We start from the raw sequence: 21,281 nt of genomic DNA, 5'->3' as shown, positions 1-21,281 counted from the left end.
CTTTGACTTGTCATGCTTTCATTCCCCCTCAATGCTGTTTAACCTACGAATTGTGAAACAGTTTATCATTCCACTTTTCTGCACTGACAATTCTTTTGCTGAGCAGACAAGTTCTGATCACATTAAAGCCGCCCTCTCTAGGGTATAACATGACGTTTTCAGTGAAGCAAAATAAGCCCCAAATTAGGAATAATGACCTAACAACAAATGAAAGCACTTGCAATAAATTACCTTATACTCGGTCTGTGTTGGTGGACAGGAACATGAAAGCATTATTTTGTTGGTCTTATTTATCCTTTCAGCACATGCAATAGAAAAAAAACATAGAAAACCATACACTGGAGACCTGTTGGGAAACCTCATTGCCTAGTTCCTTCAGCAGAAAATTGTTGTCTTACTTCCTATACGTATGAAAATAATATAGCTTCGGAGGGTGGGGGCCAATGGGGACAAAAGAGAGGAAATAAAATAAAATTTATTCACATTTACCATATAGTATGTCATATATATTACCCACATTACCTCCATGCTATGTCTTTTATAGTGTATAATGATAAAAGAAGCAGAATTAAGAATTGCCAGGCAAATCGTGCTCCTTACTCTGGTAAAATCTCAAACTTGATTACTGCATTTTTTCCCAATGAACACATTTTGGTTATATATACTCTGTCCCCCCAAAGGCAAATGTTTGCCAGACGATTCAGCAGGTGACAGTTCTAGAACTTCAGTGCTCTGCTCCTTTTCTCAGTAAGTGACTTTGCAATAATGACTGCAAGTGCTGGAGAAAAGAGCAACTTGCAAAGGAAAGAACAGGGATTATGCCTGGTGGTGGTTTTCTCGGGTTTTTTAATGATATGTAAAGAAGGCGCAAAAGTTAGTTTGTTTTTAAAAGGGTCTCATCTCCCCTTCCCACGCCTGCTTGTTTTTCACCTTAGAAATATCAAGGATGTCACATTTTTTGGTTTGGGTCTTACATGTGTATTGTGAGCTCTCTCAGCACTGTATTGAAAGGAGGCGGGTGGGAATGTTGAATCTTTAACAAAGCCATCTTTTCTCCCAGCTGCATATTTAGATATTGGAGTAAAATGGGTGTTACCAAAAACATACAAAAGCCAGAGAGTTTTAAACATTTTTAACAAGAACTACTTCCCCTCGCATTTTATTATGTTTAATTGCATGGCATCTCTAATACCATAATCTTCCCAACACTTCTCCACAGACCTGCTCCAAAGTCCATGGAAGTCAAAGGAAGGTCTTTCCAGTAACTTGAATAGGCTTTGGCTAGAGCCCCAGCTGTTTAGAAAGCCTTTCAGGGAAAAAAGGTAGACAACGTTTTACTTTTCAACATGATAAACAATTTGGGGGTGAAGGTGGACCATGAAGAAACCTTTTAGGCCTTCTGTATACAACCAAGAAGCTTAAAAAAGGGGGGGGGATACAAATCCATTGTTTTCCCTCATTTTTAGGTCACCTTTCAAAGGCACATTCAGGAACCCGGCTTGCTAAGCAGACCAGGATATCTGGCCTTTCAACCTCCAGGTCATCAATTCAAATCCACTGCAAGTTGGTGACAGAAGGTTTTATTTGACAGTTGATTGATAACATCTGCCAAATAAGTTGCAGGTCTCATTCAAATTCACAGCAGACAGATGCTCACCTCACAGAATGCCACCAAAACTGGCTCCACAAGGGGGTGCCCCAGCAACAAGAGCAGGACTGAATAACCATGGCGACTGAAACCTCATCTTAATAGGGTTGCCAACTTTCTCATTGCAGAAAACTGAACACCCTTGCCCCACCCCCACCCCTTTTCACAGACCCTGCCCCCTGCCCATGGGCGCCAGCCCCAGAGTTCCCATTGGCTGTGGTTTGCGGACAATGGGAGCTTCAGAGCCAGCGCTCAGGCAGCATGCGGAGCCTCCTAGGCCACCCCTGCACCTTGGGGCCGCCAGGACATGTCGCCACTTCCAGGAGCCACGCAAAGCCAGAGCAGGCAGGGAGCCAGCCTTAGACCTGCTGCACCGCCAACTGGACTTTTAATAGCCTGGTCAGCAGTGCTGACCACCACCCTTAGGTGCCAGGGGTTATAGCACACTGCTGGAGCAAGTTAAGGAAGCTCCACTTAGTGTGACAAAGCTCTGTCCTTGCCTCCATGAGTCCGGCATTTCCTGGAGGATTTTGCTAGCCTCAGAGGCTCACTGTGACCCTCCATGTAACCCTTCTCTCTCTCTAGAGACAAGGGTCACAGTCTACTGAGCCATTTTCATCATAAGCCAGCGAGGGAGGTGAGGAGAAGTTATCCTTCCTTGCACAGTCTCTGTTGTCTCCCAGTCTCAGTGATTAATGAGGGGGCAAAGTGGGGGGGGGGGGAAGCCCGGGCCCACCCTCTACTCCGGGCTCCAGCCCAGGGACCCTAATAGTATCAGCTATGGTAGCTGACCTTTTAGAAACATGACATGTACAATTCCCTGGGCTAATTCCCCCCCAGCAGCTCTCACTTCCTCAAGCTCCACTTCACCCTTACCTCAGGGCCTCCTTCCTTGTGACCGATAGGGTGTGTACTACTCAGTCTCTCCAACAGCACAACTTCCTCCCACAGCTCCTGACATGCGCACCCACCTGACTAACTGGGAGGCTTTTAACTAGTTTCAGCCAGCCCATGACAGGTTGATTGGGACACCTGAAGCCAAGCATTCTCCCTGCCTTCTGGAAAGTTAATTGGCCCCAGGTGTCTTAATTGATCTGGAGCAGCTGCCATTTCACTTATCCTGGTACCAGGGATTTGTTTAGCCTGGAGCTAATATATCTATCTCCCACTACTTTTCTATAGCCATCTGCCTTGCCCCGTCACATTAGCTTGTAAGCTCTTTGGGAGCAGGGACTGTCTTTCTTCTGGTTTGTATAGCGCTTAGCACAATGGGGTCCTGTCCATGACTAGGGCTCCTCAGCACTACTAAATAAATAAATAAAAATTGCTGCTTCCTGTGACAAGATTTTTTCTTTAGATAACTGGAAAGTCCGATTCTTTAGCGCTGACAATCTGGCACCTTTTATAAAAACACCCAGGTCTCATTAAATGATAGTATGTGTTTAAAATTGAGAGATGCTATTTTATTAAATTATTCTTTCTAATTTGGCTTATTTCTTTAAAAGTGATTCTCCCATCACTAATGCCAGCTTTATACCTATGTAATTCAAATGATATCAATGAATGTTCTCTAGAGCAGGATTGGGACTTAAAATAACTTTTTACAGCTCTCAGCATACAGCTATGTGGATTGTCTTTATTAAAAAAATCAAATATAAACATTCTAGCATCATGGGAAGATTCATTCTTTCACAGTAGAAGCAAAATATACCCCAAAAGAATGCATTTTTGCATATTGTGGTTGAAATCTTGGCTCTGTTCAAGTCAACAGAAATTTAAATTTCCTCTCCAAGGCACTGCTACTGTGTGCTAGGTTGATGCTGTGAGTGACCGGTATGTTTTCCCCCCTGCTACATAAATACCAAATGCAATGGATCACATGTATCTAATGCTTCCCCCCCCCCCCCCAAAACACAAAACACACTTGCCTGCCACATGGAATTCACTCTAACCCAGGGGTGGGAAAACTTTTTCGGCCGAGGGCCACATCTGGGTGGGGAAATTGTATGCAGGGCCGGGGCAGCGGGTTGGGGTGTGGTGTGCAGGAACGGGCTCAGGGCAAGGGATTGGGGCAGAGGAGGAGTTCGGGGTACAGCAGGGGGCTCAGGGCAGGGAGTTGGGGTGCAGGCAAGGAGTTGGGGGCAGGGGCGCAGGAGGGGTGAAAAGTGGCTCCGGGGTGGCAGCGGCACGCACCGGGGCCAGGGCAGGCTCTGTGCAAGGCTGCCCTGGCCCCACGCAGTGCCGCTCTGGGAAGTGGCTGGAAGCACATCCCTGTGCAGCCCCTCCGCGAGCTGCCCTTGCACTCCTCCAGGTACCTCCCCTGAAGCTCCCATTGGCCGCTGTTCCCCGTTCCCGACCAATTGGAGCCGGGGGGGGGAGGGTGCCTGGAGGCAAGGGCAACGCACTGAGCTCTCTGTCTCCCCCCCCCCCCCCCCCCCCCCCCGCAGGGGCTGTGCAGGGACGAGCTACCGGCCACTTCTGAGAGCGGTGCGGGGCCTGCGGCACCACAGGGGGCAATCCCTTGGGCCGGATCCGGCCCGCGGGCTGTAGTTTGCCCACCCCTGCTCTAACCTCTACTTCTGATCTATCACATACACCTCAAAAGCCCCTGGAAAGTTGATAACATTTTATAAATATGCTGCTGATTAGAGACAAATTCAGAGGCTACAACCCAAATTCGTCAGATTCACACACAACAATTGATTTGCATTTGTAGGGATTAGAGGGTATCCCAAACTGACCAGCCAAAAGCAACATGCAATTTGCTGGCTCTTTTCAGTAGAGGTAAAATAAATTCCATTCTCTCTGCCATCAACTTACCTTGGTCTTAAATGATTACATTTTCCAATACTAAGCTCCATGCTGTCTTAAATAGGGATGCTTTAATGAATCAGGGCCATAATACAGACGAGCATAATTACAAGGTCCGCACTTCCTGATAGCCATATAAGGAGCATGTCACAAGGGAATTCATTTATGGGTTTAATGTAGCTGGAAGCCAAGGCAAGAAACCTCTAGGAAACAGCAAGTGTGTTATTTAACAGAGAGTGACTGTACTCAAAAAAATCTCACTGTTATAATTTAGAGCTGAATATTTGAACAAAACAGCTAGTACACGCCTTTTCTTTTTCACATGAGTATAAGCAGCTCTATGCCACAAACCACCCAGGGTGTCTTATCTACGTATGTATTGCAAGTTCTACACATGGCACTGAAATGTTAAAAGGATAATCCCCAAATGCCTGTGTCCAGCAGAAAAGCACTTCTTTAGTTAACAAACATAAATACATAGAAGACGACAAACTCTCATTTGTGTCTATAAAATACTACTTTGCTTAGAGCACACGTTCATTCTAGGGACCAGATGAAATAAGGCAGATTGTCAGTCTGATGAATATAACTTTTTGTAGATCCCATAAGTACTCTGTCCTTCCTAATGTTTCTGTTAGGAAGAAGGCAGAATTTGTGTTCCTAATACTATAGATGTTATATAACACTAAATCCATCTAAGACGGTTACACAAATAGTATTTTTTGAGCTAATGACACCACCAACTCTCTGGAAAGCTGAGCTCAGATGTGGAAAAAATGGCAGGGCTGGAGTAGGAAAGCTTTGTGAAGCTGTCAAACACTGACGGGAACAACAACAAAACAATAAATCAACAGAACAACAGGCAACATTGGCCATTATGGAGACAGGAACTTTAACTTGGACTCTGCTAAAATTACTTCAGGGTCAATCTAACACAGGGATGAAATCAAAGCTCCTTCTCCCCCCAGATTTTTATCCTCCTTTCAGATCACGAGGAGGCATGTAATATTTTTCACAAATGACAAAGTCCACACAGTTTAGTGGTTTTGCCTCATTATACATGGTTACTGAATTCTATGTTAACTGTGCATTTGTTAAACACTATTCAGATGCTTTTGGCGCCTCATATTTATATGCATAAAAGTCTTTCTTTTTAGACCATGTCAATGATACTGGTAAGTGGTGACCTCTTTAGCAGTGTTTCTGACTTCTGGGGACATTATTATATCTCATCAGCATTAATAGCATGAGCCAACTCTTTTCAAATTCTCATGTAACATATACTTACTTGCTGTTTTTTTTAAATACGCTCCACAATTTAAATGATTTTCAGAAGCCTCTAAGGGTAGCAATGAAATTCAGTATTCAGGTTAAGAACTATTAAGGCGAATTCAAATTTGCTCTGACAAAAAAAATGTAGAATAGACAGTGTTTATTAATTACCTCCTTGGACTGCTGAATGCTCATATCTGCTGAGTCACGTGATCTATAACAGCTTTTCACTATTGGCCTTCAAGCGACCATTATTTATAATTACTTGGTAAGCACTGACAGCGTGGGATCCGTGAACATAAATGACAAGGTCTTAAATGGTCAAAAGCTGGCTGAAACAGGGCCAAATGACCCTAAGTCTTCAGACTGAGAAGCCTAAGATGCATTTAGAGTGAAGATATTCAAGAACACTGACTCACTTGTGTTAGTTTCACACGGTAAATTCATTAGGCCTCTCTTCATGCTCACACTGATGTAAACCCACTGAGTTTAATAGTTACTCCAGATGTACACTAGCCTATGTAAGAGGAGAATCAGACACTGATTTCAATAGAATTACATTCAATTATAAAAATCAGGCCTCCTGTATTTAAGGCATCTACATTTATTTCATGGTATCAGACGAGAGGGAAGAGGGGATGCATGTCGTGGAGGGGGAGGTGGGTTTTTTTTGTTTTTGTTTTTTTAATTGTCCATTTTTTACACTGCTTGCTTTATCCAAAAAGGGGTTAAATAGAATTTGACACCTGAGCAAATATGGTACATGAATCACTACCAGGATTAATCTGTAATTTAAACTGAACTGCCTCAATCTGAGTATTTCTAGTATTTACCTTTTGTTACTTTGTTACCTTCAGCTATAGCAATTTAGTTTAAAACTTTTTTTTAAAAATGAAATTCTCAGTTCATTTTTCTCTGCAGGAGATAGTACTTAGTGATTCCAATAACCTTCATGATGATATTACTGGAGGCAATCTTACAGCAGGCATGCACCATGTAGTTAGATGATATTTTTCACAAACTATGTACAGTAAAATAAACTTCATGAATTATTGTGCCACTGTGGTGTTGGATAAACTTACCTCCCAGGGAGCTAAGATATCCTCCATACGTAAAGTAGACTTACAGTATATTTTGATCATATCACCACCTAACAAGCTTGAACGTTATGTAATCCTTCTCGCCTATTTGCATTGTCTTGAATGATGAGAACAAGGCACTACTGCTGAATTTTATGGCAGACTTAATTCAACCAAATAAAGGGAAATATCACTTCACACAATATGTAATCAGCAAAAAATACTGTTTCACACAATGTATCCTCAGGCTGCACATATTTATGAGGTCATCAAGTTAGATACTGTAACTGGATACTTAAATGACCAACATTTGCAATTACACAGAGTAAAACGGGATAATCAAATCTCATGCTTCAAGGTACCTGCTCATCTCATGTCAGGAAGGAATTGCTCAACTGTCAAATGAAGTTTGACCTTCCTTTGTAGACTCAAACATAAGCCAGTAGAAAAAGGATATCAATATATTATTTCTATCTCATATGGCAAGTCATGTATTTGATATGACATTTTGATTTAAAAACTTGCATTCTATAGAATTAACAGAACACATTAGTTAGATTAAGAATTGGCTTATTGACACATCTCAAATACAGTGAGTGTGGCTGTTTCTAATGGGTCTCCCAGGATTGGTTCTTTGTCCAATGCCATTCAAATTTTTTTTTAAATCAATGATATAGATGAAATCTTTGTTGATAAAGTTGGCAGGTGACACAAAGATTGGTGGGACTGTAAATAAAGAAAACAGCTTACTGTTACAGAATGATCTGAAATTGCATGGTTCAATGGTCACAATCCAACAAGATGTACATCTCATCATATCAAGTCCCTGCCATTACAGGTGCCTCAGGAATTGGTGACACCTTGGTCTCTCCTGTTCTCTTCCTGTGGCACACAACAGTTCGGTCTCCTGAGGACTGAAATGCTTAGTCTAACCCAATTTACTGTACAGGGGTAACTGAGTGAAATTAATGGCCTGGGTTATGAAGGCTTAATGAGCTAATGGTTCCTTCTGGCATTAAATTCTATGAAACTATGAATAATAGTGTATAATATTTTAAAATCAGCTTCAGTAAAGTGTATGACAACATATACTGTAAATTAATGTACCTTCATTTTGCTAATGACATTCAATGTTGTTCTGTTTCGGTCTTTTCTGGCAAAGAATAATCCATTAGGAGCTCTCCTCCATGATAAAGCTTTCATGAGATGCAAGATGACTCAAACAACAACAAAACCATACAAGAACAGAGCCTGGTGGCAGAAGCCATGTCTTACAGAGCTTGCTTCTTTTTCTGTTTAAAGCATTAGTCAGCTTAAGAATGAAATGTTCTAGAATGAATGTAAAGCAGCTGCGTTTCTGGAAAACACTTGACTTTATAGATATTTTGCTGGGGATTTCATGTAAAAGCTGAGGGCTGACTAGAGCATTAACTAACATTTCATTTGAGCTTTAAAATGCATGTAAATGATATATGTTGCAAGAATAGTCTATTCTAATAATCCACAGTTAAGAACATGTTCTTAAGCATGTCAGTGACTGAGCTTGTATCTTGCCATCTTATCCATGCAGATAAGCACAAAGATTTATCAGTGACCTGAACTTAATTCCGACTCTGCAATTGTATGACAGCAGTTGCAGCTTTCTCTCCTCTTCCTACCTGAAACCTATTATAGCGTTTACAGTAGCAGTGAAGCCAAAATGTAACTATTTTGCCTAATATAGCATTGTAATTGTCTCCAGTGATGGCCAGCTCACTAAAATGACACCCGGAAGCATCCCATCAGGGATTGATTAAAAAAAAAAAAAATCTATATTTAAAGAAAAGGAAAACCCTTTTATCGGCATTCACTAGCACTGCTCTAGTTAAAGCTGTATCAGCACTTTCAGGATAAACCTTTATTTTCAGGGATTTATAATTTGGATCAACACTATCAAAGGTCAAATTCATAGCATCAATTGAATTAATCCATTTGTACCAGGTCAGAATATAGTCCTTCAACTGTAATTTGGAACAAAACAAACACCCCCCCACCCCAAAGTTATGCCTGACAGGATTTTTGTTAACAATGTATCCTCTCTCCAAATATATTAAGACAAATGGAAATCACATGGGCACTCTGAAGGGAGAATACCACCTCAAATCATTCCAAGGAATTATGCCCCAGTTTGCCCTCACCCATGGAGAAATCTAAAGAGCAGGCCAGAGGGTCTGGAGATTTATGTGTGAGGTGTGCATACAGCAACCACCGAGTGTGACTGAAGCTCAGGCATACATCTCCAAGCTTGCTTTGTCTTCCTGGCTTAGGTGGTGGATCAGTGAAGCTGCAGCAGTGCGTGCTTCAGTATGTTCTGTACAAGACTTCCCAGAACCCTGGGTAATTCCTCGGCTGGCTTGCCCAGAGTGAAGTGCGTACTGCCATGGCCTTACAACTCTGAGCAAGTTACATTAAAGCGAGCAATACAGACACCCTGTGATGTTCTCTTGGTACAGTTCCTTTCCCTTGTCCCCTGTAAAATGGGCAGAGGGCTCTGCCCACAAAACCTGCAGATCCTGGGAGATCTGCCAAAGGCTAGTACTGTGCATACCTCTTCTACCACTGAGAATAGTCTAGAACCATCCTCTCTGGAACCACCTCTCAGGTAGTTGAAAGCAGCTATCAAATCCCCCCTCATTCTTCTCTTCTGCAGACTAAACAATCCCAGTTCCCTCAGCCTCTCCTCATAAGTCATGTGTTCCAGACCCCTAATCATTTTTGTTGCCCTTCGCTGGACTCTCTCCAATTTATCCACGTCCTTCTTGTAGTGTGGGGCCCAAAACTGGACACAGTACTCCAGATGAGGCCTCACCAATGTCGAATAGAGGGGAACGATCACGTCCCTCGATCTGCTTGCTATGCCCCTACTTATACATCCCAAAATGCCATTGGCCTTCTTGGCAACAAGGGCACACTGCTGACTCATATCCAGCTTCTCGTCCACTGTAACCCCTAGGTTCTTTTCCGCAGAACTGCTGCCTAGCCATTCGGTCCCTAGTCTGTAGCTGAGGACAGGACAAGGAGTAATGGTCTCAAGTTGCAGTAGGGGAGGTTTAGGTTGGATATTAGGAAAAACTTTTTCACTAGGAGGGTGGTGAAGCACTGGAATGCGTTACCTAGGGAGGTGGTAGAATCTCCTTCCTTGGGAGTTTTTAAGGTCAGGCTTGACAAAGCCCTGGCTGGGATGATTTGATTGGGGATTGGTCCTGCTTTGAGCAGGGGGTTGGACTAGATGACCTCCTGAGGTCCCTTCCAACCCTGATATTCTATGATTCTATGATTCTGCGCTGCCTCTTGGGTCCCCTGCCTCAGCTCCATGACTACACTGAAGTCACTGAATGAAATTCCGGCCTCACTGAAGTCAAAACAGTTTTGCCATTGACTTAAATGACCAAGATTTCACCTATTACATCTGTCTGGATCTCCACTCAGAGCAGGAGGGAGGGTGGGGAGAGAATCCACAGGATCAAGAAGGGTCCATTGAGACATTAATACTGACTGTTATATGTAATACTGTCCACTGTCCTGTCATATTTAAAACTGTGAAATGTTTTGGGAAAACAATTGGAAGACGCAGCTGGCCATAAGGTACAACTTATATCTAGTCCGACTTGCAGGGAGAGACACCAGAAAGAGAATGTGGGTAATGTACAAAAAAAGTCGAGTGCTGTGATTAAGATTTCTTTGAACAAAAGTCACAAAAGGACATGATCTGCTGTCGGACCTGTGCAACCTTACAGACTTCAACAGGATTGAACAGGAGTAACAGAGCAGAATCTAATCCAGGATCTATACTCCATACTGTGAACATCATTTTAAAAGGGGTTAGAGTGAGTTTACACATGAGATTGATTTTGACCTGAAGTAACAAGTAAGTTCAAATGCCTTTGGTGATCTCATTCTCATCCCGTTTGTGCTTCATCATATTTGGCACAACTCTCAGATACTATTCAAGACTGACTAGAATAGAAAGGGGGAGGCAAATCATGACAGAGGTGAAGCTGCAGAGGAATAGAAATATAGGGCCAGATACTGCCACCCTCACTCATGCTGAATAGTGCCTTGCTCCATGAGTAGTCCCTTCTGATTTCAACATGACTACTTCTTAAGTAAGGCACTGTTGTGTTGTGAATAAGGATGGCAGAAAGTGGCTTACAGAAAGGTATGAACAGCAGCTGTCTGCATTATGGGCCTGATGCAGAGCTCACTGAAGTCAGTAGGAGGACACCCATGACTGTACTGGGCTTTAGAGTGGGATTTGTGCTGGTGGAACCAATATTGTTATTCCATCACTTTTAAGAGCACTACATGTACTTGCAAATTTTAAAGAACATTTCTAAAAGCAGTGACACATAGCTAGCAAAAATTCCCATGTAACCCCTTGGGGTTTAGAGAGCATAGCCCCTTTAAATCTTTTTCCTATTGGAAAGGGGGAGCAGTGAGAGAAAGGAGGGAAACTTGGGGGTGTGGCTCTGGAACCCGGGGAGAGAAGGGCTGCAGCCGGGAGGCTCGGGACAAAGTGAAGGAGAGAGAACCTGCCTGAAGCCTGGGAAGGACAGGGTGGCCGATCGGGGACACCCCAGGACAGGAGCCAGGGGGAGCACTGTGCCAGGGAGGAATTGCCCGAGGACAGGCTGGAGCTGGACCCAGCATCACTGCTGCCCAGAACTGCATGGGGCTGTGAGTACTGGGGTTTGTGACTCTGCACTGGGAATAAGGAGGGAAGCTGCTAGTTAGTTAAGTGGGGAGGTTGTCGCTCTGTGTGGCTTTGCAGAGAGCAACAGAAGAGGGCACCGGAGGGGTTTGTTGGGGAAAGTTCACTGGCGCCGAAGACGACCAGGAGCACCCAAGACTCACCACTGAACTTGAACTTTGCTCAGGACTCCTGAACTCTGTGTGCAGACACATTGCTCAGTGTCTGCTCTTTCAAACTGTGCTACCACTGGGACTGTGGGGCCTTGGTTTGGATACAACCCTGTTCTACCGCTCCCCCTACATTTTCCCTTGTTGTTTTTCTCCTCTCATCTCTCTGTAAATAAACATCTCCCTTTGTTATATCCACTGTACTTTTCCTGTGGGTGGGTGTGTTCACACTGGGGGGTTTGGAACAGGTGCCCCTGTGGTGGAAGGAATTTTTCCTGCTGCATTCCTGCGCGCGCCCTCTCTTGGCCAGAGCTGTCTGCAGAGCAGACTCCATCTTGGCCACGAGGGTGCTACAGTTACACCCACATTTCCATTCTAATCATTACTTCTGCTTGTTATTAGTCCTGTGTGGGAATTCAGAACACTGCATTCTCAAATTCCACAGCAGGACTACAATTGCCCATAAATTATGGCTGACTGTTGTAGAGTATCAGAATTCTCTCTCATATTACTGTATAGTTACTGTCATATTAATAAGGACTCCATGTATTGCAGATTTTAAATCCTACAAATGCACACAGAACACAGTGTCCTTATGTTTTCACATTAACTGGTGGAAATCTGCACAACGAAATAAAGGTTCCCACAAGTAGTAAGGTCTGACTCACCCACAGTTTACAGGATTATTGAGAATTCTCCTAAAGTTCCCTGTGAGCAGAGGAGACCTTGTGCACATGGATTCCCACTAGGGTTTTGGGGAGGTATCCTTGTTCCATCTCTGCAGGTGGGGGTAAAGGCCAGAGGTGTCTGTTGAATTCTCTAATCCCTGCCCAACTCACAAGTAAGTGGCATAAATTCCTTCAGAAAGACAGTTAAGTCATCCTTTGCACCATGCAACACCACCTGAGGTTTCAAAGGACAGTTAGCATTTGAGCGAGGCCTTGGCACCATGTCTCCTATTGGAACCATGTTGGCTATGGCAACAGTTAGCTACAGGTGGTGAGCACAGTTCCTTGATTGTGGTAGATCTGCTGAGATGTGTGCACATCTTGGGTAACCCCTTCACCTCTCGCCACTTTCGCAAGACGTGAAAACCCTGCCCCTGCTGAGAGAAGAAATACAGGAATTCTTGGAAGGCAAAACCAAGGGGGCCAATCCTGGGTGGCACTCTGGCAGATCTACACCAGCACAAAGCAGCCCTACTCCTGGTGGATCCAGCCCTCAGAGGATCACTCCTAAGTAGGGGTATCCTCTGGTGATGTCAAGCCAAGATAGCAGCTCCTAACACCAACTCTAAAGTCGCCCTCATAAGTGTCCTAAGATTGCCATCTGGCCAGTTTTTCTACTACCTTGCCAGTCACCAGTCAAAAGATGCAATATGCCACTTTTTTTTTTTGCTGCACACATGCAGCCACACACATGGTGATCTTAACTACTGGCTGCACGTGTGACATCTGGGAGCACACCATGGCCCAGCCGGTACCCAGGTCCCATGCTGTGTGAATTCTGAGTCCTCACCTGCCAAAACCACGGCAGTGCTTCTTGGCACTGGGGACTGGCCAGGAAGTTGGACGGACGCATCACCTGAGGGCGAGGCTGACCAGCCAGGAGGATAAGCTAAGGAGAAGGGTGGGGAAGGCAGAGGCTTCTGGGCGGGGACAGTAGGCAGACTTCCCTGGACTGTGCTGTCAGAGGTCTCAGTGCCAGCCTTAGAAAGGCTGAAGCAGAGGCTATTATGGCAGACCACAGAACTCATATGGACACAGATGCAGTAGGTCTAACCCATACAAGCCTGCTGTGACTTATACAAGCCTGTTGAGTGGCTGTCGGTACAGTCTTGTGCCCTGGCACAGGGTTGCAGAATGATTTCAACTCCCCTTCCCCTAGGTTGTTTGGGGCTGGGGCTGGCCAGTGGCTGGTTTTTCTGAATCTCAGGTGTCGTCAACCCAAAAGGGACATGGCCAAAGCTTTTCTGTGCTTTGTTGTTACTATAACAGCCCCTTGGCATTGACAGCCATTGTTGATCATAGCAAGACTCTTTACACTTTCCATCCTCAGCTGCACTGAGCAGTCCTCATTCTGAATAGTGAAATATCCTGAGAAATTGTTTTTTACTTGTGAGGTCCGATGTAGTGGAATGGCATATAGATGCGCATATGGAAATGCTATATAGCAGTATTTGCTATTAAATAGCATCCTGGCTCAGTATTCAAGCCTCACAGATCCTGTCCATGCTAAGAGCCATATTTTCCAAAGCTTAAGTTATTGAAATTCATAGCTATGCCCCTAATTGTTTTGATACAACTAACCGGGGGAAATATAGGAACAGAAGGAATGGTGAAAGCAGCTCTGTGTTTCTCATTCAAAAGTAGGGCTGGTGGAAAATTTTCCATTGAAACCATTTCTGACAGAAAACTGGGTATTAACTATAATTTTTTTTTTTAAAAAGTTGGTTCTCTGTGGAAAATTTCAGGTTTTTATATAAACACCCAAAATGCCTGAAAACTGAAATATTTTGATTTGGATAGCCCACCATGGTGCCTCATGGGCATTGTACTTCTGTTTACTCATGTCTTCTCTATGGTCTGTTACCCTCAGCCAGGCAACATCTCCCATGATGCATCAAAGTCCCCTTGCCACAATGGCAGACTATGGTGCATCCTGGGAGATGAAGTCCAGTCAGGGAGCCTTGCTTATAGAGGAGAATGGGAGCATGAGGTACCTGAAATACAACTCCCAAAAGACACCACAGCTGCATTAATGAATCTAAATGTTTCAGTTTCCAGGCAAAAATATTTTGGTTTTTTAATTTCTGCCAAAAAGTTGAAAATTTCCATGGAAGGGCACAGGGGGAGGGAGAGGGAGCGGGAGCCCATTTCACTACTAACTCTAGTCAAAAGCAATAAAACATGAAGAAAGGTTATGAGGCATCTGCAAGAGAATAGGCGTGTAACTTTCATTCACTTCCTAAAGAACTTGTCTTTCAAAACCCTTCTCTAAAAGTCTTTCATTTTCTGTAGTTTTCTGTACTTGCAATGAGAAATACATACTGTAAATTGTCTTTTAGTGTTTAAGGGGAGGAGTCAAGATGAAGCTGGGATTCTACGGTGACATTATTTAATAATTTAGTTTATAATCACTGACTTGGGCTTTTAAAACAGTATTACTGCTTTTTATTTCAGTTTCATAAAATGCAATAAATCACCAATATTCTCTATGAATCTCCGTACATGTTTTGCTACATGACCTATGGGTTGACTTGCTGTCCATTTAAGAGGAGCTGATTTGATGAGCGGTTTAGGTAAAAAGAGGTTCTGTGACAATTGGAGGCATCATAAGACGGAGTGAAATTGGGGTGTTCCTTGGGAGCCATCAGACTACACTGTACAAAGAAGCTACTACCACATCATCATTAGGAAAAGTTTGGGTATAAGAAATTATTCCCTGGTAATTTACTAGTCCCGATGCTATTGCTACCCAAGATGCTGGAGCGTCCTGCTGCTGCTACCAGAAAGTCCCAGAAGGGCACTGATGGACAAAACTGCAGGCAAAGTTACCTCTGACTGGATGACCATGGTGAGGATAAAATGTGGACCAGACACCTAGGAATCTTTTTGAGATATATTCAGTGCTTCATGTGAGAGATTGGTGTTCACAGACATAGCAGGATAAATTAACCTGACATTTGTAGTTTTCATCATATGAAATTTAATGGAAGAAACAGCACCAGCAAGCACTGAACTCTTTAGAGCTGTTTTTCTTCTCTCTCTTCAACGCTTAGCCAGACAGTCGGCCGTAGTGATCGTTCACCATTTGGTCCATTTCTGCACAACTGTGAAGGCTTGATGGCCTCAGAGTCCAACATCGGAACAGACTTGATGAACCCATGTAACAGGTGGTCTGCCTCTGGGACACCTCCACCCCTCGATTGGTGGAATTTTATCCTGGAATGTTACAAGCCACCCAGAGAATGGCGTTTGCTGGCACGTCTTGTGGCATTCTTGCAACATGTCAGAAAAAGTAAGGCGCCATCTGCAGACAATGGCCCCAGTAGTCTGTAGACTGGAGCAGCCATAAACATCTGCATTACAGATGAACAATATTAGACTAACCAGTTTATTTGAGCATGAGCTTTCGTGAGCTACAGCTCACTTCATCGGATGCTGCATCCGATGAAGTGAGCTGTAGCTCACGAAAGCTCATGCTCAAATAAACTGGTTAGTCTCTAAGGTGCCACAAGTACTCCTTTTCTTATTACAGATGAAGTCATTCCACTTTATGCCCAATGTATGATGTTGGCATTTTGGGTGGAAAGCCTCCAACTTTGCCCAGTCTGAGTGGCGTAGTGTCCATGTTTTGCAGCCATACAACAGTATAGGGAGGATACAGCTCGAATAGATCCTGAACTTGGTTGTCATGCTGAGATGATGTTGGTTCCATATTCGTTGTAAACTACCCATGGCAGATGTTGCAATGCCAATCCAATGGAGAACCTCCGTGTGAGAGTTGGAGGAACTGGCGAGTATAGAACCCAAATAGCAAAAGCTGGAGACTGCTTTGACAGTTTCATTATTCAAAGAGATTGGAGTCATGGATGAATAGATTTTGCAGCTTTGTCTTTGACCGTAAAACATGGAGGCCAATCTTAGCCCACTCCTCCTACATTTTCTGGAGTGCCTCATGAAACCTGTCGGGGTTCTGTACTAGAAGATCATCATCAGCGTAGTCAAGGTCTGAGATGCTTAGGACTTGACAATGCTGCATTATGAAATCTATTGCCTGACAAAAAAGAGCACAGGGCCAAGATACAGCCCTGCCTGACACCGGATACTGATTTAAAAAGGTTCTGACATCCGATTCCCCAGATGTAGATGGGCCACGGTTCCATTATGCAGCTCTCTAATCAAGTCCAGCAGAGTGGTAGGGACACCTATGCCCTTTAAGGCCTTCCATAGTGCAACACAGTCAACTGAATCAAATGTAGCCTTAAGATCAATGTATGCTACGTGCAGGGCCTTCCTGAACTCATGGTGTATCTCCAACAACAAGCGGAGGACCAAAATGGCATGGACCTGTTCCTCGTAAAGCCTGACTGTTGGGGGCAATTCTTCCAATGTAGCAGAGGCTCCAAACGTGCCAGCAGAACATGCGTAAACACCTTCCCTGGAACAGAGAGCAAGGGGATCAGCCTGTAGCTCTTACATTCACTGTGTGGTCCCTTGCCTGTATAGAGTGAGATCACAATACTGTCCTTCCAGGTGGTTGGCAAGGTTCCTGTTCTCCATACCAGATAAAAGATGGCCAGATGCGATTCTGCTATAGAGTCAATAGCACATTTTAGCAGCTCTGAGGGGATGCGATCAGCACCGGCTTCGCGTCCATCTTTCAGTTTATAGATGGCACTCTTCATCCAATGTTGGTGCATCAGTACAAATGTCTGGGTCTGGAACCGCAGTGGGCTGCTCTGAGCAAGCACCAGCCAGAGGGTGGTTCAGGGCACTGTGATAATGTTCCACCCAGCATGAGAGGATGTCATCATTGATTTATACGGATGGCCTTGGCTGCCGTTCAGGATGCTGTTTGTAGCAACTACCTCTTGACTGCTGATATTGCGAATGGCGTGGAATGCTGGCTTCAAGTCGCCCCTGGTTGAGCCAAATTCAACATCGCCCACCACTTGGTTATAATATGCCTTGCGATCACGGAGTGCCAGGGTGCTAAATTTTCACTTCAGCTGGTTACGAGCGCGCTTATTATCACTATGGCAAGCTGTGGCCTTCAATTTAATTATCTGGAAGGCCTCCTCTGATAGCTATGGTCAACATGTTGAATGCTTACAGCCAATAGTCTGCTCAGCAGATTGGTAGGAAATAGAAGAGAACAGTGACCAGGCAACCTCCATGTCGTCCGGCAAGTTGGCTAGTGCTGAGAATCTATTGCTAACGTCAATATAAACCTGTTGACTAAACCTGGCACTTAAAGTGTGTCGATGTCAAACCTCCTCTTCATCCTCCTCCTCCTCCGAGGGTTTACCTGCTCATCAGAGCGTCAAACAGGATATTGGCAACCAGTAGGTGGTGATTGTGTCCTCAGCACATTCCGCACCACGATATACTCTACAGGAGGCGAAGAGAGGTCTGTCACATGTGTTGATGTGGTCCAGCTCCTTCTGGAGTGATGCCATCATGAGAGATCCATGACATCTGGCATATGCGTCGCCACTTGAACCATGACTCAAGAAGGGAAAGATTCTAGGAGGCGCAGAATGTGAGCAAGTGGCAAGAGTTACCATTGAGTGTGCCTGAACCATAATGACCAATGACCTGTTCAAAACCCATTCACAGGGGGCCAGTATGTATGTTTAGGTCACCCAGGATCACAAGATTGTCATGTGGAGGGACTGTGCATACTAGATGTTCCAATTGATCGTAAAAATGATCTTCAACTGAATCAACAGATTCCTCTATCGGCACACAGACTACGACAGTGAGGTAACTGTGCCAATGTTTAAGACGTGCAATAAGTAAACGAGAAGACATGGGGACTGGCAAGGCATCTACAGCTGAGAATAAAGCAGGGGCTTTAACCCTGGTGCTGAGTGCTAAGTTATTCATAGTCAAAAGCAAGAGCAAATTATTGTCCCCCCCCCCCCCCAAGAAAATTATATATATATATATATATACATACACACACACACACACACACACCACCTCTTCCCACTGCGATGAGACGGAGGCACAGTAATGTGACCCTTTTCTTGGTCTAACAGTAACGCCTTCACGCTATGCAATCCGAGCTGTTGAGTCTTTCTCAGCAATCTCCTTCACTTGGGTAACTAGGTGCAGTGCTGTCCTGCATCTTCGCAGCATGTGCATTTTCAGGGTTCATGTTGGATCTATCCACCTTGCATAATGCCCAAGGCGATATTTCGGACAAGCCTTCATCGCTGATGGCATAGCTCCAACGAGCAATCCTCTACTTCAGATATTACACCCGCTCCACCACGATGGGGTACAGGTCAGACTGTTTCATTGCATGACTTATGTTACAATATGGAAATGATCAGTGTGTGTTTCTTATTGCTTAGTATCGTATACTGGGAACAGCAAAAAATTCATTTCAAAACATGAAAGCTAAAGAAGTTCATCCACTCAAATGCAAAGCAAATACTTATTACCAAGCAAGAATTCAGGTTACATAAGCCCCTTTCCTGGGTAGCAAAATACTAATTTTTAAAATTATTTTCCTAATTATCAGTGGAACATTGTAAATAAAAAAAATTACACCTTAATCCAAAATTGTTAGCTTTGCCTTTAAAACCCACCAACATTGTCCTGCTTCATTAAAAAGTGCAATTATTTATACTTAAACAAAAAAATAATCGCACATACTGCTCTAAGCTAACCAAATTCCTGGCAATCTCTATTCACTGCAAACCTGAGCTCAGGAAAATCATCTTTCTATCTGAATGCCTCCTCACCACCACAAATATGAAATGAATGAAGTTGATTAACTATTCTTTAGGAAGAAAAGGAGTACTTGTGGCACCTTAGAGACTAACAAATTTATTTGAGCATAAGCTTTCGTGAGCTACAGCTCACTTCATCAGATGTTTTATATAGGCAAAAAGGCCTGTGAAAATAAAGCTCACCTCCCCAGACATGTAGGTTATGCTAAAAATCAACCCATTGTAGAATAACAGAGGAAAAGAATGAACAAGAAAATTGATTATGAACAGATTTGAAATAATTCTAGTCATGACAGAAATCATAGAAACTGGAAGGGACCTTCCTGGTCCATCTGGTCCAGACCCCTGCACTGAGGCAGGACTAAGGATTATCTAGACCAGAGTTTCTCGCAACAAAATTTTTGATGGACTCAGAGTGCAGCCACCAACTCTTGCTGACAATTTTTCCGAAAATACTTAACTAACTTTAGGAGAAAAATAATTGTGCACATAAACACATCCAAATCACTGTCATTTATTTACATTATTTTTTATTATGGAGTCTGCAAAAAAACCCCAAAACCCTATGTACAGTCATCTCTATTCTTTACTGGACCTCAACATCACAGAAACACCAATAAGGTGCTTTGCACATTGCCTTTTTTGTTATTGTTTCTTTTGCTTTTTTACTAAAATGTGGATGTCTGTACAACAGTTCTACCCGGAATTTGCTCCTATTCTTGTGCTCAGCACATGAAATGGAGCAGGAGCCCCTCACTCTGCCCGGGAGCTGCCAAACCCTGCAGCATGCGGAGGCCACTCAACTGCTTGCAACTGTAAACAGCAACTATAAACAGCGAGTGTGGCCCCAGGAGGGGGAAATGCTGACCTCTGTCTGTCTGTCCCTGCCTTCTGCAGCCAGTCAGCGAGAGACAGCCCCAGGAAAGATGAGTTGGGAACTCACTGGCTGCCTGCAGAATCCCAGGTTCCCTGTGCTCTGGCCGGGTGGGAGCGGGGGAACTGCCCAAAGGAGCACCCAAGTGACCAAAGGCCGCAGCTACCTTCACAGACAAGAGCTGCCTCTGGCACCACTCACACCAGCCCCACGTCTCCAGAAGCACTGCCCAGAGCCCCCGAGGAAGCTGCCCAATGCAGGGTGCCAATCTCTGCTGGTAGCACCAGCAGAAACACCAGTGTGGCACAGCTTTCTATCCTTAGTAACAGTTATTAAGGAGCAACAGCGGGGTGCTGCAGGGAGGGGCACTGCTTTGCCCTTTCGCCCAATATCCACCTATGCTTTGGAGGTCGTGGCCACAAAAAAAATCCACATGCAGCCACAGTGGCTGCATTTGAGAAACACTGATCTAGACCATCCCTGACAGACCACCCCAGTCTAACCGGTTGTTTTAAAACTTCCAGTGACACATTTCACAACCTCCCTAGGTAATTTGTTTCAGTGCTTAACCAGTGTTTACAGTGAGGAAGTTTTTCCTAATGTCTAACCTAAATCTTGCCGCAATTTAAGCCCATTGTTTCTTGTCTTGTCCTCAGTGGATACGGAGAACAAAGTATCAGGGGGTAGCCGTGTTAGTCTGTATCCCCGAAAAGAACAAGGGTCCGGTGGCACCTTAAAGGCTAACATTTATTTGGGCATAAGCTTTCGTGGGTAAAAAAAACACTTCAGATGCATCTGAAGTGTTTTTTTAACCCACGAAAGCTTATGCCCTGTCAAGGTTCCTTCCCCCACTCTGAACTCTAGGGTACAGATGTGGGGACCGGCATGAAAGACCCCCTAAGCTTATTCTTACCAGCTTAGGTTAAAACTTCCAAGGTACAAACTCTTACCTTTTTGTCCTTGGACCTTATGCTGCCACCACCAAGCGTGTTAAACAAAGAACAGGGAAAGAGCCCACTTGGAGACTTCTCCTCCCCACCTTCAAAATATCCCCCCAAGCACTACACCCTCTTTCCTGGGGAAGGCTTTATAAAAATCCTCACCAATTTGCATAGGTGAACACAGACCCAAACCCTTGGATCTTAAGGGCAATGAAAAAGCAATCAGGTTCTTAAAAGAGAATTTTAATTAAAGTAAAAGAAAAACCTCTGTAAAATCAGGAAGGGAAAT

The 21,281-nt window shown here is 44.1% G+C and overlaps 1 protein-coding gene across 4 annotated transcripts in view; it reads right to left on the bottom strand.

Annotated features, from left to right (window-relative positions):
• Window positions 1-21,281, bottom strand: part of TPD52L1 (TPD52 like 1) — an 81,470-nt gene that overhangs the window by 19,587 nt on the left and 40,602 nt on the right. Inside the window, exon 4 of one of the 4 annotated variants that reach the window (XM_043542865.1) lies at window positions 232-243. The exons of the other annotated variants lie outside the window; for them this stretch is intronic. Coding sequence (XP_043398800.1) covers window positions 232-243 — 12 coding nt within the window. The remainder of the gene's footprint in view (window positions 1-231; window positions 244-21,281) is intronic. 4 annotated transcript variants of the gene reach the window in all.

Source organism: Chelonia mydas, chromosome 3, assembly GCF_015237465.2.
Source record: "Chelonia mydas isolate rCheMyd1 chromosome 3, rCheMyd1.pri.v2, whole genome shotgun sequence".
NCBI classification, from domain to species: Eukaryota; Metazoa; Chordata; order Testudines; family Cheloniidae; genus Chelonia; species Chelonia mydas.
Note: the sequence above shows the minus strand (reverse complement) of the source record. Positions and strands in the feature narration are given on the sequence as shown.